At 42.0% G+C, this 24,265-nt stretch overlaps 1 protein-coding gene across 8 annotated transcripts in view; it reads right to left on the reverse strand.

Annotated features, from left to right (window-relative positions):
* Nucleotides 1-21,749, reverse strand: part of sptan1 (spectrin alpha, non-erythrocytic 1) — a 39,692-nt gene extending 17,943 nt beyond the window's left edge. For 4 of the 8 annotated variants that reach the window (XM_040048717.1, XM_040048720.1, XM_040048718.1 and 1 more), the window contains exons 1-21: nucleotides 12,911-13,150; nucleotides 12,698-12,823; nucleotides 11,935-12,075; nucleotides 6,980-7,260; nucleotides 6,724-6,868; nucleotides 6,470-6,624; nucleotides 5,775-5,910; nucleotides 5,522-5,623; nucleotides 5,292-5,429; nucleotides 5,098-5,208; nucleotides 4,895-4,972; nucleotides 4,645-4,800; nucleotides 4,295-4,499; nucleotides 2,733-2,914; nucleotides 2,407-2,650; nucleotides 2,121-2,243; nucleotides 1,783-2,000; nucleotides 1,351-1,443; nucleotides 1,120-1,254; nucleotides 778-926; nucleotides 498-554 (exon numbers count right to left, since the gene is read on the reverse strand). In XM_040048717.1, the coding sequence (XP_039904651.1) occupies nucleotides 498-554; nucleotides 778-926; nucleotides 1,120-1,254; nucleotides 1,351-1,443; nucleotides 1,783-2,000; nucleotides 2,121-2,243; nucleotides 2,407-2,650; nucleotides 2,733-2,914; nucleotides 4,295-4,499; nucleotides 4,645-4,800; nucleotides 4,895-4,972; nucleotides 5,098-5,208; nucleotides 5,292-5,429; nucleotides 5,522-5,623; nucleotides 5,775-5,910; nucleotides 6,470-6,624; nucleotides 6,724-6,868; nucleotides 6,980-7,260; nucleotides 11,935-12,075; nucleotides 12,698-12,823; nucleotides 12,911-13,147 (3,212 nt within the window). In that variant the 5' untranslated portion in view covers nucleotides 13,148-13,150. Of the gene's footprint in view, nucleotides 1-497; nucleotides 555-777; nucleotides 927-1,119; nucleotides 1,255-1,350; nucleotides 1,444-1,782; nucleotides 2,001-2,120; nucleotides 2,244-2,406; nucleotides 2,651-2,732; nucleotides 2,915-4,294; nucleotides 4,500-4,644; nucleotides 4,801-4,894; nucleotides 4,973-5,097; nucleotides 5,209-5,291; nucleotides 5,430-5,521; nucleotides 5,624-5,774; nucleotides 5,911-6,469; nucleotides 6,625-6,723; nucleotides 6,869-6,979; nucleotides 7,261-11,934; nucleotides 12,076-12,697; nucleotides 12,824-12,910; nucleotides 13,151-18,117; nucleotides 18,494-21,615 lie in introns of those variants that run through there. The other 4 variants (XM_040048724.1, XM_040048721.1, XM_040048722.1 and 1 more) reach the window with 3 other exon arrangements.
* Between the last annotated feature and the right edge of the window lie 2,516 nt (nucleotides 21,750-24,265).

Genomic DNA, 24,265 nt, shown 5'->3' on the forward strand with positions numbered 1-24,265 from the left:
GATTTTTGATAAGGCTCTGGGATGTTGCTGTAAAATAAAAGTAGTGACATAAATACTGTATGCTCCTTTTAATAACTTTTCATCCACTTTTGTGAAACCTAGGTGCCAGCAAGGCACCTAGCCTCTGGGGTTACAGCTGTAGTAACGTTGTTCCAAACTAAACCCAGACACATCGACAAGCCAGTTTGTTTCTGTTAATTTATATGTCACACAAATTTCAAATAATTTTTTCACTGATTCATTGAGACACCTAAGAACCAATCAAATCCCAGTGTGTGTAGGGCAGAACATAAACTGACATCCCTATAGGGTAACCTGGGATAAGAAGGATGTAACAGATGTGCATCAGAAGCTGCTTCTATCCTGGACTGAATAGAGGCCAGGGGCGAAATACACACAGTGTCACACAACATGGTATTTGGGGTGGGTGATGGATGATATCTATTATAGGTATCACGACCACAAGTACACGCAGAGGGGCACTGGTTCCTACTCACAGCTCTTCCACCTGCTTCATGCGCACAGACACGCTGCAGGCCTCCTTGGTGACAAGCCTGCACAGCGGCAAGGCAAGGCAAAAGCACAGCAAGAAAAGAGTAAGTAGTTAAATACAGAGATAGGACAGCAGAGGAAACAGGACAAGGGGCCAGGAGCAAGGTAATTAGTGTTAAACAACTGGATGGAAGTAAAGAAAGACTAAAGTGCAGAGCAGACAGGTTAAAGTGGATTAGTGGACCCGATTCTGAAACAGAAGAGTTCAGGCTGTGGGTTTCTTACTGATTTTCAATCTGGTCTTGGCGGAGTGCAATGCTGCCATGTTCATCCAGCAGGTTCTCCCTGGATGAGGATTGGGTGGGGTCGAGCTTCTTCACATAAGCAGCAGGAACGAAGCCCTGGCGATCATTCACCTCCACTTTCCACCAGTCCTGCAGCAGGGGGAGATGAAGTCATTAGTATGTAATGTGGCGGGGTGGATGAGAGTCAGGCAGTAGAGCTGGTCATCTACTAATAGGAAGGTTGGTAGTTTGATCCCTGGCTGATCTGCATGCCAGATCTGCAATATCCTTGACCAAGATACTAAATTACGATATTTACTGATGCTTGACTACTTCACAGTACCTTGTTAGTGCTGTTGAGGAGAGTGAGAATGTCTCCTTTCTTCATGGTAACTTCACGTGGGCTCTTCTCCTGATAGTCATACAGGGCCAGGACCAGCTCCTTCCCGGTCTCATCATCAGTTGGTGCAACTTGTTGCTGTTTAGTTAAAAGAAACTTGTTACTGATTTGTGTTCTGCGAATAGACAGTGATGCTTCAGAACAGATCAGAATTCAGGGACTTTTTAAACTTACCCTGCAGGACTGGGCCTGCTCCTTCAGGGCCTGGATACTGCTGCCGTAAGCGCTCAGGTCAGACATCAGGGCTTCGTGCTTCTTTAGCAGAGCCTGTGGAGAAGAAACAACTCAGCACAACTACATTTCTCACAAAAATCGAACTAATTGGAAGCTTTAAGCCCGCTTTAACTTTTAATAGAGCAAAAACAAAACAAAAAAAATAAAAAATAAAATAAACCCCCCAAAACTACATCATAAGATTTTAAACTTTAACAGCACAACAATAATTCATTGGTAGTGACAGTTACAGTGGTGTGAAAAGTGTTTGCTCTCTTCCTGATTTCCTATTTCTTTGTATGTTTGCCACACTTAAATGTTTCAGAACATATTTAAATATTAGACAAAAACTTTTTCACACCACTGTACATTCTTCTGTTGTAAAATCTGTACCTCAGCTGAGTCCTCGTCTTTGCCATAGTCTGTGCTCCCAACAATGGGTTCCTTTTCCCTCATCCAAGACTCGGCCTCGTTAGCATCAGCAAAGTATTGCTGGGCCTGCAGAGAGTCCTCAAGGTCCTGTCTCCTCTGGGAGGCCTTGGCCTTCAGAGTGTCCCAACGCCCATGAAGCTCAGCCAGCTTAGCCTTCACATCCTCACCAGCAAAGTGACCTGGACACCACACCCATGAAACCTCAGCTGTTTTTTGTTTTTTTCACTGTTGCAGTGATATTTTACATCACCATCATCTCACTGAAGATAACAGAGGAATCTTAGGATTTAAATCAATACCTTCCTCCACCATAGCTTCGCCCTTCTGGGTGACAGCCTTAATGCGAGGCTCGTGACCTGTGATTTCAGCCTGCAGAGCCTGGTGCTTCTTCAGCAAGTTCTGGACACCAATCAAGTCTTTGCCTGAGAAAAAACGTCAGAGAAACATTTTATGGAGCTCCAGTGATCTGAAATATGAGGCTCCAGTTTAAACTTTATTTCTGAAATGATCACTTTCAATGAGTATACACCTCCAATTACAAACCTTAATTTCTTAGAGCTGAATAGACAATTAGCCTGATTTTACCTCTGTTAGTAGAGGCAGCGATGGGCTCTTTCTCACGGATCCAAGTCTCCTCATCTTCAATATCTCTGAACAGCTGCTGCAGCCTTAGAGAGTCTGACAGCTTCTGCTTGCGTGCAGCCATGGGTTCACGCAGAGCTTCATACCGAACCACCAAAGCCTCTTGCTTCTTGCGGATGTTGTCAGCATCAAAGTGGCCATGCTCCTGGAACTGGCGGGCCTGGATTGTTATGCCATCAATCCGATCCTGATGGGGACATTTACATTAGTGTCGCATTCACCAAAGCAGTGTATGGGAGCTCCCATAATTTGGGCTGAGTGCTTGTTACCTGGTGCGCTGCCACATCAGCCTCCAGCAGTGCATGTTTCTTCTGCAGGTTCTGAACACTTGTCAGGTCTTTTCCATAATCATCTGAAGCCAGGTGGCCCTCCACTTCATACAGCCACAGCTCTATGTCCTCTACATTTCTGTTGAACTGCTGCTGCTGGTTGGCTTCACGTAGCTTGATGCCTTTAAAGAGAAAAAAAAAAAAAGCTCTGACTGTTGTTCTGAATCACCAGGGACAGACTTTTCTTTCATGGGCTTTCCAAGTACATTAATGGCCCAGCTATTCAGTTCAATTCATTTTTATTTATACAGTACTAAATAACTCAAGATAAAGACTCAACAAAGAAAATAAAAAACCCTAACTATTATATGGCCCCCTTTGAGGAAGCACTTTGGCAACAGTGGGAAGGAAAAAGTAGAACCAATGAACTAGTTCAGATACAGAATGTTTCTCATTTTAGAGATTTGCTCAAACAGAAGAAAGCAGTCCCACATATTTGTTTAATATTTGTAAAAACGACTCCAAGATTCCTCACCGTGTTACTGGAGGCAAAGATAATGCCATCTGGTTAGATACCATATTTCTAAGATTGTCAGGGCCAAGTACAATAACCTGGTCTTTAAAACATTCCTGCACTTTAACTAATTGGTGTATATTTGGCTTAATGGATAGATACAGTTGTATGCTATGTCTTCTGATGACAATGCCTAAGGGAAGCATGTATAATGTAAATAGAATTGGTCCTAGTACAGAACCCTGTGAACTCCATAATGAGTATTAGTGTGCGAAGAGGACTCTCCACTTACATGAACAAATTGGAGTCTATTAGATAGATATGATTCAAAACACTTGTAATACCTACAGCATGCCCTGAACACTGTAATAAAATATTATGGTCAACAGTATTGAACGCTGCACTGAGGTCTAGCAGGACAAACACAGAGATGAGTCCACTGTCAGAGGCCATAACAAGATCATTTGCAACCTTCACTAAAGCTGTTTCTGTGCTGTGAGGAGCTCTGAAACCTGACTGAAACTCTTCAAATAAGCCATTCCTCAGCTAAAGTTGTGGTCAGATGTTTACATTCACTCATCATGAGCAGAAATGTAACAGTAATTGCTTTGAGTTGTTCTTTTCCCATGGTAGAATAACTGAATGACTTTTGTCCCTGTGTGGTTTAGAGAAAAATAAATAAAATTCTAACTGTTGCACTGTTTTCTTGTTTTTGAAGTCATTAAAGATAATCATTCAATTAAAAAAAATACCAAGATGAGTGGATATAAACTACAATACAACTGTATTACGGTAACTCAATTTAGCCATTTGTGTGTGTGTGTGTGTGTGTGTGTGTGTGTGTGTGTGTGTGTGTGTGTGTGTGTGTGTGGGGGGGGGGGGGGGGGGGGGGGTTATCAGTGGGTATTCAGCAGTTTGTTTTTTTCTTTTGTTTGTTCTTTTGTGTGTGTGCACAAACGTACACAAAAGCCCTGCCACTCTTCATGCACTTTGTCACTGTGCACAGCTCAAATCAAATCTTTATGTTTACTTTTCCTCCAAACTATACCTTTGAGCTCAGTGGCCTCCAGCAGTTTTTTCCACTGAGAGCTGACTTCTTCCATGTGACCAGAAACCTCAGTTGAGGCATAATGCTTTCCATCCAGCAGCTCCTGGCCTGACTTCTGCAGGGCATCGATTCGGCTCTGGTTAGCAGACAGCTCCGCTTCAAAGGCCTGGTGTTTCTGCACCTTGCCCTGCAGGTTGGAGGGGTCCTGTTGACAGGAGAGCAGAGACACCGAATTTCAGCAATGGAGAAAACAGACACAAAAGAAAACATCACAATGCACAAATGAACATCAAAAAGATGGGAGACACAAATATCGGGAGAAGACAATATCAATTTCTTTCACAAATTACCTTGTAAGCCTCATCAGTAGCAGTCTTCATCTTTTCATTGATCCAGCTCTTAAGCTCATCAGAGTCCCTGAAGAACTGCTGGAGGTGGAAGGAGTCCTCCAAGGCAGCACGACGAGACTGAGCACGGTCATGCAGGGCATTGCGGCGGCTGAGTAGCTATAAATGCAACAAGGAGAGAAAACACATTTTCAAAGAAAGTCTATTGTATTTGATTTTATGTCTGATGTGGAAAGCTGACAGCAGTGCTTACAGCATCTCTGCGTGTAGCCACATCCTCTTTGGCATAGTGGTTGTTCTGAATCAGTTTGGTAGCAAATTCATCCAAAGCCTGGAGATGTGCAGCACAAACAGATTAAAGGTTAATTTCAATTTACAATTCTCACACCGTGGCAATAATTCAAGAATAGAAGATGCAATATTCATCATGTAACTGGGCAAATTTAATAAACTTACAGTGATCTTCTCTTCTTGAGCACTCAGCGACTTCTCAAAATCTTCATGTTTTTTAAGCAGTGCCTCTACACTGTCCAGGGAGTCACCAAGGTCTTCATTCAGGAGGAAAGCCTACGCAAGGAGAATACATGAAAAACTGCCACAGCACATCTTTTTGCTAATAAACACCAAGCTCTCCTGGTGTGGTAACTTACCTCTTGCTTGCTCATCCAGTTGTCAACTTGCTCAGTATCCCTGTAAAAGAGCTGCAGGTCCATGCACTGCTCATACTGCTGCCTGCGAACCTCCCACAACTCCAGCAGAGACTCCTTTTCTGCAGCAAGGACACCAAGCTACACAAAATACACCAAGAAGAGCATTTTAAATGCTAGTATGACACAGATGAAGAGTGGAGAAAATTCTACCTACACGGTCATAATCCTACCTTTTCCTTCACCTCATCAGAGGCATAGTGTCCTGCACTGAGCAAGGCCTGGCCAGCTTCATCTGTAGTTCTAAAACTGTCCTCGTGAGCGTCAATCTCTCCCTAAAAAAATATAAATAAGAAAAACATGGAAACAGGTTGACTAACACAAGGTATGAATTATGAGACAAAAGGATTTGACACTTTCTTGAGCCTTTACACTAAGTGCAAAGACACTTTAGGCTGGAGGTCTCTATAGTTTAGAAGATTTTACCTTGTGCTCCTGATGGCGGTCTAACAGGGCCTCAGCTCCAGCCACATCATTGGCCAGTTCATCAGCATTGATCAGAGCCTTCATCTCAGTTACCCAGCTAGTCAGATCCCTAAAGTCAGCAGTGAAACGCTGCAGCCTAAAACAAATCATCAAAAAAGGACAGAATGGGCAAACTTGGTTGGACAAGTGGCTCTTCAACAGGCCTGAGCTCTTGGCAAATATGAACTGCAGACAATTTTGTGACATCATTTTCAATTGTCATTTAGCTTGCAACAGAAAATGGCCTGTGTCACGTGTTTGAACTATCAAAATTACTCTGTACATAAGACCCCACGCACAAGTCCACAAAGATTCACATAGAAGTCTAAATCAGTTATAAATCCTAGAAAGGTTTATGTGCATGTGTGTTTTCATTCCCTGATACAAGTTAGATTTTTTGTTGTGTATGTAGTATTTCACTGTGATCATCATTACATCCCATATATAGACCTGGGTACATTAGTTTGTTGTTGTTGTTCATCAGCGTTAATTCTAAAAACATGTCAGGTAAAGTAATTATATATTGTGAACAGCTTGTTGTTTAAAACAGAGTGATATGCTCCAACACATGGCCTTTGCATATAACTTTATCTCCTGGCTTCTGTGAAAGGTTGATGAATGATTTTCTTGTTTTACTGCATTTATTGGTATTTTACTGGTAGGAGTCGTTCAGACGGGCACGGCGCTCGGTAGACAGAGTGCGAATCTGTTCCCAGTTGGTGATAAGTTCGTCCTTTTTCAAATGGATCTGCGAAGCGTTCTGGGGATGTGTCTGCTGCAGGTGCTCAGCGTCACCACCCAGAGTTTTGACCTGATTTAAGGAAGGAGAACACAGCAAGTCAGGATATCAAGTTTTTAACTTCCCTTTTACTATATTTGCTAACATAGCGGAGAGCGGCATATGCCCTACCTTATCTTCCAAAGCTGCCAGGTCTCTCTCCAGACCCTCATGTTTGCGCAGCAGAGCCTGAACACTGGCCAGGTCACGCCCAAAGTCATCAGACCCCATCAGCTGCTCCTTCTCCTTGATCCAGCTGATGGTTTCATCCACATCCCTATTCGAGGTAAACACACAGTCTGTTACTAACGGCAGCATGACAAACAAACAAATGAACATACACACAGTGTAAGAGTTTTTCATGTGTTATGGTTATGACGCTGCTTACCTGTTGAAGCGCTGCACCTCAGCAGCTCCAAACAGCTTGCCCTGCCTCTGTTGGGCCAGGCCCTTCAGGCGCTGCCAGGCCGCGTTGACCTCGTCCTGCTTGCGCACAATGAGCTCTGCCTCTGGATGGGATTCCTGGATCAGCTTAGCTGCAAGCTGGTTCACCTCATTCACACGTTCCTCATGAGCAGCCAGATCCGTCTGGAACTCCTCAAACTTCTTCTGCAGGAGCTGCACGTGCTCCAGGTCCTGGCCCAGCTCTTCTGATGTGGCAATGGCCTCCTTTAGGTAAAAGTGGAGAAAGAGAAAGTTAAAAAAAGAGAGAAAGTATGCCTTGGTGCTTTACTATCTGATACAATGAGTCTGGCTTTCGTTAGAATTCAAAATAATTGCAACAAATATAGGCCTCAAGTCTTCAAGCGGACACGACCTCTGTAATCTTCAGGTTTGTAAACTCTTTGGAGGATTGCCTGTTTGAGTCAGGTGACAGGTGACTGACCAGATCGACAAATTAAAGCTTCTTTTCGTCCTCTCTGGCCCGATGTACCGAGCGGCACAAACAGCTTGGCCAAAAGATGCGATCGCCACTATTTTATAAAATAAAATGTTTTTCCAAGCTTTCCTAAACCCACTCAAACAGTTTAGTACACCACAAACACAACTACTTTTCTTACCAAAGGATAATCAGGAATCCTAACATACAAGTCTATGTCCACGCTTTTTGGACGTCTTTCTTTTTCCTCACATCATCTCACTGACTGGATTACTTCATATTACAGATGTGGAAAAGTGAAACCTAAATGTAAGTTGGGAAAATAATCCCATGCCCTTGGCATAATCCCCTCACACCCCCAAACACCACTGGGGTGCATTTCCTCAGTGAATCCTGGTCAAATGCTGGCCTCATGAATGCTGGTCAAATTCAGACCACCCGCATGGGCGATTGGGATTTGGTTGCAAAACCTTCTCCCATCACAAGAGGGAGCCAAAGTAATTTCCACTGTGGGCTGCCTGGCTTTGGGCCTTCTCTCAGCAAGAGTAGAGAGATGAGGAGAGTGGGCTGTGAGGGCATTCAAGCGAAGATACCGCTTGCAATTTGCAACCAACCCTTACAGATTTCACAGAGTTATTTCCTCTCATGCAAAATCATGAATCAGCCAGAATACTGCAAGAAGAAATATCTACCTTGCAATAAATATGAGAAATACCTCAGGAGCAGAGCCAATGCAGATTTTACTCAAAGTTTTTTCTCGTTCCCAAGAAGGGAGGGGGACTGCGTCTGATACTGGACTAAAAGGCACTGAATCAGCATTTCAGGTCTTACAAGTTCAGAATGCTGACAAATGCCACTCTGCTCTACATGTAGTGCGCCCAGGTGACTGGTTTACATTAATAGACCTGAAGGACCCATATTTTCACATCTCATCTACCCGCTTCACATTAAATTCCTGCAATTGGTGATTCAGGGCAAAACGCACGAGTACTTAGTCCTGCCATTTGTCTCACTAAGCCCTTGGGTATTTGTGAAGTGCACCTAGCAACATGCATAGACGATTAGCAGCTGCTATCAGAGTCAGAAATGATGGGAAGAAAGCATGCCAGGGTGGCAGTGGATCACCTGATGGCTCTGGGTTTCACTACAATCTACAAAAAGAGTGTCCTGGAGCCAACTCAGCCCATCTCTTTCATGATGTGGAGATGTCTCCTATTTAGGCTATGCCGGCAGATGCTGGAATTAATGGCATCTTCTTTGGCAGTCAGCCCACTAGGCAGACTGCATGTAGGGGATTTCAGTGATGGGTTGCATCACTGAAACTATGCCCAAAGTGCCATGCCTACTACCATATCAGAGTGACAGCACACTGCAATGCAGCACTCTGCCACTGGAGAAATCCTACATTTTTCACTCAGTGGGTGTCACTAGCAGCTGTCACAGCCAGGAAGGTCTTTCCCCTCCAACGAGACCTAGTTTCCCAGGCCGGGGGGAATCGTATAACCCCGCCCGGGTTGCCTTGCCCTGTGGGCTAATCTGAGTACAGAAGGACTACCTTAGAGGGTCATAGTCACTATTCATAGTGCTAGGGCCCCTCCACAATGTCACTGTAATAGAATAAGTTTGTTTTTTGATGCTCTGCAACAGCAATCACCACTTTTCTGCAGGGGCTGTTAGGTAAAGGAAAGGCCTTTTCCACAATTAAAGTATCTCTGGCAGACATTTCAGCCTGCCAAAGGAGCTTTACAGAAAGCCCGGTGAGGCATTACCACAAGCCTGCCATTTTATGAAAGGGGCACGACAGCTCTACTTTCTCTCTAAACTTCTTGTGTCTACGTAGGATTTAACCTTAGTGCCGGGATGTCATTTGGAGGATGTACGTTCTACTAGAGGGATGGCAACCTCTTGGGTCATCTTTAGGGGTGTCTCTGTAGAGAAAATATTTGCAACAGCAAGCTGGGCTTCACCTTTGATCTTTGCAAGGTTCTACAGGTTGGATATCACTGCACCATCCCTAGCCCACACTGTCTTAAGTGTGGGTCCACATGAGATCTTTTAAGATGGCACTCAGTCATTCAGATAAGCTTACAGTGGGGCAAAAAAGTATTTAGTCAGCCACCGATTGTGCAAGTTCCCCCACTTAAAATGATGACAGAGGTCAGTAATTTGCACCAGAGGTACACTTCAACTGTGAGAGACAGAATGTGAAAAAAAAAATCCATGAATTCACATGGTAGGATTTGTAAAGAATTTATTCGTAAATTAGGGTGGAAAATAAGTATTTGGTCACCTCAAACAAGGAAAATCTCTGGCTCTCACAGACCTGTAACGTCTTCTGTAAGAAGCTTTTCTGTCCCCCACTCGTTACCTGTATGAATGGCACCTGTTTGAACTCATCATCTGTATAAAAGACACCTGTCCACAGCCTCAAACAGTCAGACTCCAAACTCCGCCATGGCCAAGACCAAAGAGCTTTCGAAGGACACCAGGAAAAGTATTGTAGACCTGCACCAGACTGGGAAGAGTGAATCTACAATAGGCAAGCAGCTTGGTGTGAAAAAATCAACTGTGGGAGCAATCATCAGAAAATGGAAGACATACAAGACCACTGATAATCTCCCTCGATCTGGGGCTCCACGCAAGATCTCATCCCGTGGGGTCAAAATGATCATGAGAACGGTGAGCAAAGATCCCAGAACCACACGGGGGGACCTGGTGAATGACCTGCAGAGAGCTGGGACCAAAGTAACAAAGGTCACCATCAGTAACACACTACAACGGCAGGGAATCAAATCCCGCAGTGCCAGACGTGTTCCGCTGCTGAAGCCAGTGCATGTCCAGGCCCGTCTGAAGTTTGCCAGAGAGCACATGGATGATACAGCAGAGGATTGGGAGAATGTCATGTGGTCAGATGAAACCAAAGTAGAACTTTTTGGTATAAACTCAACTCGTCGTGTTTGGAGGAAGAAGAATACTGAGTTGCATCCCAAGAACACCATACCTACTGTGAAGCATGGGGGTGGAAACATCATGCTATGGGGCTGTTTTTCTGCCAAGGGGACAGGACGACTGATCCGTGTTAAGGACAGAATGAATGGGGCCATGTATCGTGAGATTTTGAGCCAAAACCTCCTTCCATCAGTGAGAACTTTGAAGATGAAACGAGGCTGGGTCTTCCAACATGACAATGATCCAAAACACACCGCCCGGGCAACAAAGGAGTGGCTCCGTAAGAAGCATCTGAAAGTCCTGGAGTGGCCTAGCCAGTCTCCAGACCTCAACCCCATAGAAAATCTGTGGCGGGAGTTGAAAGTCCGTGTTGCTCGGCGATGGCCCCAAAACATCACTGCTCTCGAGAAGATCTGCATGGAGGAATGGGCCAAAATACCAGCTACTGTGTGTGCAAACCTGGTAAAGACCTCTAGTAAACGTTTGATCTCTGTTATTGCCAACAAAGGTTATGTTACAAAGTACTGAGTTGTATTTTTGTTATTGACCAAATACTTATTTTCCACCCTGATTTACGAATAAATTCTTTACAAATCCTACCATGTGGATTCATGGATATTTTTTTCACATTCTGTCTCTCACAGTTGAAGTGTACCTCTGGTGCAAATTACTGACCTCTGTCATCATTTTAGGTGGGGGAACTTGCACAATCGGTGGCTGACTAAATACTTTTTTGCCCCACTGTAGCTGGCAATACGGGACTATGCATATCCCCATAGCGAGACACCAAATTAAATGTTTGAAGGAGAACTTGAGGTTGCTCTATTCTGTAACAACTGTCCTCTGATGACATAAGTGAGGTGTCTCGCCAGATCACACTCGTTGCACAAAGCGAGGAAGAAGTGCGCTTATCTTGAATGACGAGTGGCGCTGCATCACACCCTTTTATAGGGAGGAGGGTAGCTCCTCCCTGATGCAGGCATCATGATTGTCAGCCAATACTGGCTGGAGTAATGATAGAGAGGCTTCTGAGGACAATGTTGAGAGAGCGTTCCGCATAATGAGACACCTCACTCATGTCATCAAAGAACAGTCGTTACAGAACAGAGTAACATCAAATGTCTTAACATAAAATAGATTTCTGCAGCCAAAATCTGACCAAGTGACCTTCTTGGACAGATTTTTATTTTTTGTCTCCTAGTTTTTCAACCGAGTTATCAGTTCCGTCACTACTTAGCAAACATAAACTGAGGTAGGTCTATTAGCTGCAACCAACCAACCCCCCAATGTTCTGTACTGGCACAAGACACCACTAAACATATTCTAAAAACACATGTTTCTTAAATCCAGCCTTTATACATGTATTGTTTCATGTCCACTTTACAGGTCATGTCTAATTTTCTTGCAATGACGACGGCTAAACTGAACTGGTAAACTATGGTAACTGTATTTGTAACTACATCTGTCTGCTCAAGTCTTTCTATGTTTAAAACAAACAGAGATATGAATCTAACCTTGTCACTAATCCAGTCCAGGGCATCTTCACACTCACGCAGATACTGGACCAGTTTCTGGGCCTGCAACAGACGCATGCCCTTTTCCTTGGTTTTCTCCAGCAGGAGGTCCCACAGGTGATGCAGCTCCTCCAGACGAGTCTAGCGCAAGTGACAAAGGTGGGAAGTGTTAATAAAGTTAGTGACAAGAAATGAGAAAATTATCTTGGATGGATGCTGGAAAACCAAAGAGAAGTCTTTTCCACTGAAGATCGTGGAAGAGCCGATTCATATGAAACACAGTGCATGCGATAAAAAGTACATTTTGAAATTGTTCAGTCACAAATAGGGGAAAGCTGACTGAATCTTTAAGAATTCACAGCACTCAAGAGACACACCACAGGTCAGCACCTACTTTTATATACTCGGCCATATTGACACTTGTAACTATTGGCCTCTGTTGTGTCCGGTAAGGCGTGTAGGACTGAATCGGATGGAAGGGGTTAATAGTCATCAAGAAGACCTACATTTTATGTGAGTGAAATTCTAATATTTTATTTTTCTCTTATGTTGCACTAATTATCAGGTATCTGTCTCTGTATGTTGCTCCTGTATATTTAGGGATGTAGCTTTCTAATAATAACAACTAATAAATAGTCAGGAAAGCAATGTTTGGTGTCACAGTGGCTACATCCATCATGAACATACATATAACCCCAAAGCCCACCACAGGCATACCTAAATGTCAACACACTGCATATTAGTGTGCATTTTGGCTACTTACTCGAATAGTGTCAGATGCAAAGTGGCCCTCAGTGATCATTAGATTTCCAGTCTTGTCCAGTTTGATGATTGCTTCAGCGTTGGCCTGAACTTCAGCTTCAAAAGCTTGATGTTTCTGCAGCTTGCCCTGTGCATGAAAAACATATATGATACAAGGTGCCCTTCTTATGGTCTAACAGGACTTAAATACATATACATTAAATAACTGACAGACCTGCAGGTTGGAAGGGTCCTTGTAGTTCTCATCAGAGGCAATCTGCAGCTTCTCCTGGATCCACTTCTCCAATTCATCAGCATCACGGCGGAAGAACTGAAAGCGATACGAGTCCTCCAGCTTCTGCCGGCGCACCATCGACAGCTCCTTGAAACGCCGGTAGCGGTCCAGGACCTGCTGCCGACGTTCCTGGATATCTTCAGCTGTCTCCAGCACTTTGGCTCCTGCGGTGTCCATTTTCTGGAAAAGCACCATCAATGACATACGTGCGATTATTTTGCATGCACATTTAAATAACAGCAGAGACAAATCAGCTGTGTATGGAAAAGCGAATGAAACATATCTCAAAATGGAAATTTATTTGGATGAAAAAATATGTCGCCTACACATCCTATCCACATAATCACATATGGAAAACATGAACTTTAAAGAAAAGAAGGTTAAAATCAATCTTCAGCTTGTCTCGCTGTGTCTGAGTAGGGTTAGATATTTCTTTAAAGACCCCAGTCATTTTCCTGTTTACAGTTAAACATTGTTATTTTTCTCACATCCCACTTTACTGCTTTTCTTTGGACTCAAACATGGATACAAAGAGCAAGGCTGCATGCTTTAACTCCCACCCACCCTATCCTGTCTCTAGCTAAGCAACCAAAGGGCCGGCAGCTGAAATACTAAAAATGACAAATGGGGGTGGGGGCGGAAATTCCACATGCATGCGAACAGTAACTAGGCTTCACTACACAAAGAGAGCGCAGCAGTCAGCTCATTCCCACTGTGCCCTAGGCCCCATGGTTAAAGTATCCTTGAACTGTGGCCAACATCCAAGTAGGAACGTTACATCCGACAAAACAGGATACTAATCTATCATTTCCAGCAGCTTAGCTTTAAACAACATATCTGATTAAACTTACTCATAAATTCTTAATCAAAGCAGTAACAAGAAACTAAAAAGTATAAATGGTAAATGGACGGGTTCTTATTTAGTTCTTTAATACTCTAAGTGAGCACTCACACAAGCACTTTTTTCTATGCTTTTTCTATGCAAGTGCTTTCTAACTAACAGCAACACACAATCATACTTGGATGGATGCATCAGACTTGGGGTTTGTATCTTGTATCAAACCTGTTCTGTCTTCTGAACCGCAGCCACCCCAATGTGAGTTTTAGTAGTTTTATGATTTTATCAAACTGAAACGTGAGCTTTTAGCCTCTCTAACAAGAAACAAAACAGAAACAGGGAGGTATTGATCCGTTTGAATCAACCTCCAAGCACAACAGCTGAGACCAGACTGAGTGAGGGTGAGGGCGGGGCTGTGCATGCTGTTAGATCTGCGTGTTTTTGTTGATGCTGCAGACAGCAACACAAAAACCGATGGATAAATGTGAGACAATTTCCTGGATTCCACTAATTCGCTCTCTGAATGACGTGGGGGTATTAGTGAAGTCAGCAGTCTAGCTGTATTCAGCTTTTTATCAAGAACCAGAGATGGTTTGGTCCCCATAGACGCTAGTATTTCTCCAGACAAGCAAGCATCCCAGGGGCTCCACACATGCAAAAACTCACAAAAATCTAGTCCAACAGTGTACTGTAAGCCAATTACGACCATCAACCCACTGCCTGACACAAAGTGATCTCCAGCTTGCACCCCTCCCCCTCTCCTAACTCACCCCATATCAGAGGGCCTAAATCATTTCAAGGATTTAACTGGACTCAGCCTCATTCTGCACAGTCATGCTGGCTGCTATATGACTGTGAATCTCTGTCTCCATCACCTAAGAACCAACATGACATTCTCAAGTCGCTGACAAAGGTAACAGTAACAGAATTATTCATCTCACTTGTCTTATTCTTCTCTGGGTTTGCAAGCTTCAACTAATGCACACCGTTTACTCCTTTCTTGAAAAAAGGTAAATACGCTATATTCAGACAGCACTGTGGTTCACAATATAAGCGCAGTCTCTACTGCTACTGCTTTAACCTGATAAAATCTTAGACATCACTTTATGTTCTAATTCCTTTAAAGCTGAAATTAATCCCTAAATCATTATTTTCATACTGCAATTTTTGCTGGTCTGACCTCATAAATGCAATGGCCCAGCAAAATTGTACAACCATTATATCCCTCTAATGTAATATAAAGATGACTAGTCTTAAGGGGACTGGATACATTATAATCTGTCAGATACTGGGTATAAATACTTAGACGTTTCAGTAAAAGTCTGACTGGAATTTAACATGTGAGTGTGAAGAACATTAGTGTGAAAGCAGGTCAATAACAGGCCTGTGACGCCATATACACAAGACTGCATCTGCTGATAGCACTCCCTCCCCTTCTCTATCACTAGATAACAGCTTTCTCTCTTTTAGCCTCACTGCTGACAGTCAGGGAAAGGGGGTGGCCACAACCGTGTTAGCATGCCAGCTATATCCCACAGATGGTTGTAGTCATGTGACACTTGCGTCTATCTTCAAGACACATTCAAAATTTTATACTGGGCATGAATGACAAAACTTTGAACAACCAGTTGCATAATACTGTGGAAGTCAGCAGCATTCCAAAGTCCGAGTATCTACTTTAAAGTGGACATGAAACACTTCATCTATAAAAGCTAATTTACACCATGGAGCCATGCTCTCAACAACTGACATAGATTTAACACTGTGAAGCTGGCTTTAAGAAATAAGCGTGTAAAGTTAAATTTTTAAAAACAGAACCAATAACTCTGGGAAAATAAGGACACTAAAACCAAAACTTTGTGTAAGGAGGCCCCTTTTGTACCGTCCCTGGGTGCAACAATGAGTTTTATGTTAAGAAACCTAGGATATACTACTAACATTCACTCTCCATCTCTTAAGCAGTCAGTGGTTCTTAGTTGTTTTGCTAGCTCGACCGAAGCAGAGAGTCCATCTGTTAGCTGTAATGTTCGGGTTTGTAAAGCACTTTAAATGAGGACAGTGCTGAGGAGAGACACTCTCCTCATTTATACTCCCTTTTCCCCCCTGAGTTACTGGTTCTGTTTTAGTTAGCTAACATAAACCAAAACACGGTCTAGTGACCCCAACCAACCAACTCGGTGATGTAAAGTTCTGTACTGGCACAAGATGGTGCTAAACATGTTTTAAAAACTAACTTTAGGCACTTATTTCTTAGATCCAGCTTCATAGACAGGTTAAATCTATGTCAGCTTTTGAAAGCAGGGCTCCATGGTGTAAATTAGCCTCTATACATTTAAAGTTTCAGGTTCACTTTAATGCAGAAACACCCAAATTATCTCAATTTAGCGATTGTTCATTTCAATTTTATTTATTTATATAGTGCCAAATTACAACAACAGTTGCCTCAACTATGAATATATTTGTCTGAAAACGTTCTAAAAAATGTAATGTTGGGTTCACTGACAGATTTTTAGATTCCAGCTGCTTCTAAGTGTTGAGAGAAAACTTGCTTTGTCAGGTGATGAAACACTAAAGTGTGTGGGTGGATGGAGGACAATGGACATCGACCCTGAAATAGCTAGTATAATCAGGCAGCTCAGGAAGCAAACTGTGATGCCAACTTATCAGAAGGTGAGTGGTTCAATCCCCGGCACCTCTAAATCACATGTCAATGTGTCACTGGGAGAGATGCTAAACCTCAACATGAACCCACTGTATCCACTGGCGTGTGTAGGTAAAAAGCATTTAAGTGCTGTACCAATTTTTGCATATGAATGTGGCTTGTAGACTAAAACACCCTTTGAGTGCTCAGTAAGGATAGAAAAGTGCTTGTAAGTACCTGCATGAATTTTTTATTGTATGGTCTCTAACACTGTCTATGCTTCCCTTTCTGTAGAATCAAAGCCATTAAAGTAAAACCATTAAGATATAAAAATGTAAGAAGGTATTCCATGTCATAAACACAGCTCTAACATGTGTAACACGCCAAACAACTTGGAGAGTTGTATAATATGGTCACATTTCAGAAACAACATGCCATTGTATGAAAACCCATTACTACGCCATGTAACGCCATGGTTATGCTAACAAAAACACAGCTATTAAGCCTCATTAAACAAAGTGTTTAATGCCAACTTAGATTCTCTGCAGTAGCAGTAGTAAACAGGGTCACAGGAGGTGAATATCAAGCCAAGGACAAACCACACAGGATCAACTCTATCAAGTACATGTCTCAGATTAAGAGTGCGCTGAGCTTTCCTAAACACTGGGTTTATATCAGAGACGTCCACAGAGCAGCGGATGAAGTCATTCACTCAGCAACACCCAATCACTTCGGTGAAGCATGTGTTTTGAATAGGGGTCACGTCTCATGAGCCGAGGCAGGCCTTTTTCCCTACTGAGGAATAGTGGAGGACGAAGGTGATGGTATAAAGGGAGTTATCCTGCAATCTAGCACGTTTGTGGCCTTCTCTTAATCACTAACAAATGTTACAGTATTTGGATTTTCAATATTTTCTGTCATATACAGTGTTACAGTTTTGTCAGTGTCATATACAGCCAAGCCTTTACAAGTAAAAATCCTCACCTCATTATGCTCAGACTGTTTCTCTACTCTTCGATCTCTGTGACATCACTGAGAAAATCGAATATGTTTATCTCGAACACACTCAAATGATAGTCTGATACTGACGAAGACGCACAGCCAATTGGGAGACACATCTGAAACATAGTGTGGCCCTTATGGGAGACGAGGTAAGCTGTTTAAGGATACACTGAAGGGAAGCAATATTATTTTGAATACTGTAAATTGCTTGTAGCTACTTCAGTAGACTCCAGGAAAAGACATATTATCCATGGATTAGCCCCTTTAGCAAATATTAAATCTATGTTCTGACATTGAAATTATATGGTTAACTTTATATAATACATTAAATAGAACTGAAGATAAAAAAAAAAAGTGCAAACCAGCACTAATCAAAGCATTAGCCCTGAAAAAAATTTTTTATCTGACAGGCACGAGAGAGGAGTAAGCCAACAAATCTAAGAGTTTTCTCAAAGACTGAACAGCCAGATTTTGAAGGGCATTTGTTAGGTTAACAGAGAAAAATTTTAAATGTTAATATCAGACTTCATGTGCATGCAAAGAATTTCACAGCAACACAAGACATGCAATAAAGAAACCTATTATCCCATAATGTCTCCATGAGAACAGGCTCAGTTGAAATCCAGACCAGATCAGAAAACTGCAAAACCAAAGCAATACACACACCAGATATGTCAAGTCTGGTTCCTCAGGTTCTCTTGTATCTTGAAAGAGCAGAGGCTACATCTGTGGCAAAGTCGTAGCATGCAGCAGCATCTATAGACTTTACTGTACCCCTTAAAAGTCTGATACCGACGAAAAAAAAAAGAATTGTCTCATCTACTCCACAGACAGACGCATTGCACCTGCAATGACTATGCTGTACAAGAGAGTAAGCCAAGATGTAGCCCTGCCCATGCGTCTCTCTCTCACTCTCTCCCTCTGCTCTGTACCTCCTCCCATCCCTTTACTCAGCAAAATAACATCCCAGCTGCCCTACGCTTTTCTCGAATCTTCTTTCTTAAAGAAACCAAAACACAAAGTGCAACACACTAACAACACACGGAGCCACACAGTGCTTACACAGACACAATCATTACCTTGAGTTTGGGTTTATCAATTGTCGACATGTTGCAGATCTGTATAGGGTGGCTACAGTACATGCCATCGATCCAGCAGTCATTAAAAAGCCATCAAAGGGGAGGAGTGGCAAAAAGAGGGCGCTTTCAGGAAGTTCATCAGATAATGCTTAAAGTACATCACTATACATTTGAGATCGAATAACTGGGTGTTAGGATGAGCGGAAAGTTCATGCAGCAGAAAGAAAATTAGTAGACTGGCTATGGTGCCTCTGCAGGCAGACCTGATAGGCCTGGAGACAGGGGGCCTAGTTTCTATTTAGGTCATAGTCACAGTGTAGTTCTACTGAAGAATAGCAATTTGTGAGCAATGCAGGCTGCTTGGCTTTTGCTGGTTAGAAATACTCAGTCTTCCATTCACAGAACCACAGGGTCTGGTGCAGCAATGATGTTGCTGATGTTAGTATCTTGGGTCCAGCTTTTTCACCAAGTTACTGTTTCAAATCAGACTGTCCTCATAGAAATTTTATACTGATGACAGTAAAAGAGTTCTTTGCACACTTCTGAATTCAAGATATCCCCACTAATTTGCTTTTTGATCCAATAAACAATCAAACAGAAACTTTTTAAGCACTCTTGCCCGATATCTCAGGTGGATTTGACAGCCTCATTCTGTGCTCATATTTTAAAGATTTTTATTTCTTTAGCTCAACCAATGACAATTTGTGTCTGATATTAGTTAGATCAGAATAAATTAATGTTAACTAGTCTCACATAAGCTGATATGTTTTGTTTGTACATGAAAGCAGACACAGCTATGCTTTCTTAAATAAATGATTATACTATACAAACTCTGACAGTAAGTGTAAGGAGCTATAGTCAGCTGCCTCTCCAGTGACTTCCACTGTCCCTCCTGTTACTATTAAATGGCTCAGACTATGACATGGGCTTGCAGAATATGCGACACTGACATTTTAAGTTGTGAAAGTGGTCTGGCAAAAGTTAGAACACATACAGATCCCACTGAAACACAGATCCACAAGCAGTTTTTCTTTAGAGGTACTGAATACAGGATTATATGGTATTGTTCAAGATAACATTGGTACAAACTTTTATGACATAAAAGTGTCATATCATGATATCGATTATACAGTGGCACCATGTATTTACATTCCTTAGTGCACACATTAATGAGACAAGCGTAGGTGAGTCCAACTGCTTTTGACAACAAAGCACAATGCTTAGGAAAGTTGCAAGAAAACTGGTGGAAACAGCAAAACTGTTTCACAATAAAAACATCACTGCGTATAACCGGGCTACAAAAGAACAGATGCTTGCTGTTGTTAATATATAAGTGACTCAACTGAGCGCTGCTCGAGTGCTCAGTAGCAGCACTCCATATTGCAAGAAGAACAAATGATGGATGAAAATTACTGATGAGTTGACACAGTAGAAAAACAGGGCTGCTTAAGCAGTTGATTAAAAAGCTCCACCCAAGATACAACATCCTAGGCAGATTTTATTTTTAAATTTCTATTATTTATGCGACAATAATGTGCAGGCTGCTGAGGAATTAAAAGGTTGTTTTTTAAACTCAATTAAACTAATTATACTTAAAGTCTACAGGGGAAATATTACCTAGGCTACTTTTGCTCTTGACTTTGACCTGCTCTGCGTCATTTGCATTATAAAAACTGCTACTGCTGGCACACTGTGGAAAATAATTCACACTTTGCATCAGGTAGTGTGCCATTAATGACAGTAATTCCATAAGGATGAAAAATGCCTTTCATTTTTTTTGCACTAATAACAGCTGCTAGTTGCAAGCTTCAATCACCAGTAAAACTCCCAGAGTATTTTTTTATAGATATCATTAGAAATATATTTTTTGCACATTTTCATGCAGTATTGTGATATAATTTTGAACTTGTATATCCCACCCCTATCTAAATAACCTGAACAAACAGGAAAAACATTCCTTTACCATGTGACTGGTGACTTGATAATGACTGGATCAAGAACATAATGTATTTGAATTATGATTTTGGTCTTGCTTTTATAATTGTGACTTTCTTGGTGAATAACAATACAACTAACTATGAAATGCCACAACTAACTGGGAGTATAGAAAGTCTGTTTTACACTGTTGACTCATTCATGTATAGTAGGGTGCACACTGTGGAGGCAGCTGGTATTTGAAGAACTTAGCACCACCCTGCCAAAGTCTGTTGAGTGGACACTCTGTAGCAGATGTATGGACTGTAGGTTTTCGCCGCTTAAAAGCGTTATAACGCAAAATGTATGTAAATGACAGTGTCATTTTCACATCCTTACTAAACTCCTTAAACACTAGCCTATTTGATTAGCAGTGTCTCCACCAAATTACATATAAATGATTAACTGTGAGTCAGTCCGCACTGAGATACAAGCAGGAGAGACAGATAAGGCCCGATGTTCAAAGGTATTCATCTGAACTGGGCGGCTCCCTTGTAGCATGGCCGACAAGCTAATGCAGCCGCTTCCATAAATATTATAAACCAATGCTTGATTAATTCTCAAAACACTAAGTGTAAAAACTGTGAGTGAAGATCAATTTCACTGGACAAGTAGGAAAAAAACTGTTAAGACTAACGGGCCAGCTAGCAGCTCATGAGTCTATACTCGCTCTTGAAGCATATTAAATCGCCCACGACTGGCATTATAACAACGACGTTACAACTTACATATAAGATTTATTATAGATACCCCCCATCAATCAATCGACTTGTCCAAGTTTAAATCGATCATTTTGTTTGAATGCAGCGTACATTTACGGGTATCAATGAAGGCTAACGTCATTAGGTAGGCGGCTAAAGCTAACAAGCCAGACCGCCTCAGAGCCAAACAGGTTTACTTCTTCGCTCGTCATTTAGGGTTTCTACATACCAGCTTAGAAAACATCGAACAATGAAAACGCTTGCAGCTGGTTAGCCTTAGCCATTCAGTTATCGAATGCACGGTATTTGGAGAGCAATGAAATTAATTCAACAAATCGTTTCCAGTTTGGAAACATGGTGTATGGAATCTGTTGTAATATACTCAATTCAAAATAACAGCACTTTCCTACCTCAGTGGGTTTATCAAAAAGTGTTTACAACTTGGTGCTTGTCCAGGCGAAACGACGACGAAGGACGTACAACCGCTGTCGATGGAGATGGGGGTGGCCTTTTTTTTTCTTTAACCCAAGTGTGACGTCATTTTCAGCAGCTGCGCGGAAACAACCGAGGAGTGACGGGAGAAGCCGAAGCTCTGCTGATAACAGCGTCCAGTCGCATCCAAGGTCGCCAGGCTTTCTTTTTGTTAGTTGGCTTGACACAAACGTAACCCGCCGGGCTTTCTCTGCGAGTAATGATCCATATGAGTGCTGCCGGTTCCGGTCACAGACGCTATCAAAATCAAGATGATAAAATGGTGATACAAATCTACAAAGATAAAAAGTGCAAATTCGACAAGACAACAATCTTCCGGAAACGCGTTAATCTTGTATTTTGGCACTCAAAGCATTAAAATAAACATTTTAATTACAGTTAATTATTTTAACGCTGAGTGCACATCAGAGCTTTGAAACTGAAAACTGGACACATTTAACATTAAGCTGCTGTCCCACAGTGTAATAAAGGAACTCGTTTTAGTTTATTGGCAGAAGAAGTTAAATTAACTTGACTGAATAGAACCGGGCTGGACTCCCGTGGGCCGATTTACTTTTGCGTCAATGAGTAGAGGGCTGCTGTACACCGGCCCTACACTCACTAACAGCATTCGCCCATTTTCAGCTAGCATCAGGAAGTGTCATATTTTGTAATATAGATACTTTTTCCCAGCCTTACTCAAATAATAGAATGTAAAAAATTATATTTAGTCAGTTCTTGTGTTTGAGGCTTTTCATACTATTTTTACATTAACTCCAAGAGGAAGCATTGTATGTTAGAGTCATTTTTTAAGATATGAACCTATAATACTTGATATTTTGTTTTAAGTGAAAATTACTTTCACAGTTTAAGTACAGCTGAAAGTGTCATAATTTGGAGAATTGCAAGTTAAGAACCCAAATGTAGGACTAACAGACACAGGCATGTCATGGACAAGGACCGAGCCCTTTTATTTTTGCCTGAAGTGCATATAACAAACAAAATCCAGAGAGAAGCAAACAAACAGCAATGTCCAGATGAACAGAATCAGCTTTTTGGGTAGAAAACAAGGAGTCACTATGAGTATCCATCTGGGAAACATGGACAAATGAGTGTATAAAATAAACTTGAGGTAAAAGGGGAGCTAGAAACAGGAAGGTAAGTAAAGCTGAAGACAACATTAGAGACAATACACTGTACCATAGCAAAGTAAAACAGGTATTAAACAGAAACACTGCACATGAGTTAATGAGTCAGGCAAGTTGATAAATGCTGGACCTAAGACCTAGGACCAAGACATACAAGATTACTTGATTACTCATCAGTTACTTGATGAAAAGGTGTAACTACTTTGATAGTGACTTAAGGTAAAATCCCATCTGAATCCAAATTTATGTCCGGGTTCTCTTTATTTGAATATTGCTCATGTTTTCGCTGTGTTATTTTGTTCCCTGATTGTTTTTAAAGGTATAATAATTTCCCTAGGGATTAATAAAGTATGCTGATTCTGATGAGAAGCAAGTTCAATACAGCCAGGCTTTCTTTGTATTAGCTGGCTTGACAGTCAGAAATAACAGAGAGCACAACAATAGCTGTCAAATTTCTTTGTTAACCAAAGCATTCTGCTTCGGGATCTCAGGATATTCACATAAAAGGAGCATTTCATCTTCATCTCTTCCAATGAAAATCTTAAATCTTCAGCTTGCCCTCCTGTCTTTTCATTAGTCCCCCTGTCTCCAAACCATACATCATAGCACGTCTCACTACCATGATCAGAACCTACAGCTATCAGGACCCCCTCCTCTAGAGCCAGCGCCTAATTTAGACCCAAGAGACAGACATTCTTCCTGATTTTAAGATTAGGCTGAAAGGAAGTTTCTTTCTGTTAAAAGGGAGTTTTTCCTTCCCACTCTTGCTAAGTGTTTCCTCATAGGGTGTTTTGTGATTGTTGGGGTTTCCTTCTGATATTGTAGGGATTTTACCGTACAATATAAACAGTGTTGGGGAGTAACGGAATACATGTACCGCCGTTACGTATTTAAAATACAAAATATGAGTAACTGTATTCCGTTACAGTTACCGTTTAAAAAGGTGGTATTCAGAATACAGTTACTTTGTTGAAATAAATGGATTACACTGCGGTACTTTCCTGTTTCATTTTGTCGCGGGTCAGGACTGTTTGGGTTTTGTTTGACAGCTACGTTCTGTTGTTCCAGGCGGCAGCGTTACGGTTGCCATGGTTACAGGGCGACGCTCTCTCTCTCTCTCTGCGACTGTGTGTTTCCTGGGTGAGAGAGCGCCTTTTCGTTGTTGTTGTTGTTGTGCTAAGCTAACAGGCAGAATGCTACAAGCATAGCTCTAAAGAATGTAGCATCATGGGCAGTGTAGTCCGTGCTGCAGGGAGAATGGACTGCCATACACGTTATGGGTCTGTGAGCGCGAGGAGGGAGAAAAAGGGGAGTGGAAAGGTACGAGTTGTCATCGAGGAAAAACGGGAGCTGGAAGCATGTAAATATAATAATAACCACTGCAGCCAAGAAGAGAGCCTGACAAGCCCAGTTGTAAGTAAGCTATTAAGACTCGACTGTG

Source organism: Simochromis diagramma, unplaced genomic scaffold (assembly GCF_900408965.1).
Source record: "Simochromis diagramma unplaced genomic scaffold, fSimDia1.1 OVJJ01000683.1, whole genome shotgun sequence".
In the NCBI taxonomy this organism is placed as follows: Eukaryota; Metazoa; Chordata; class Actinopteri; order Cichliformes; family Cichlidae; genus Simochromis; species Simochromis diagramma.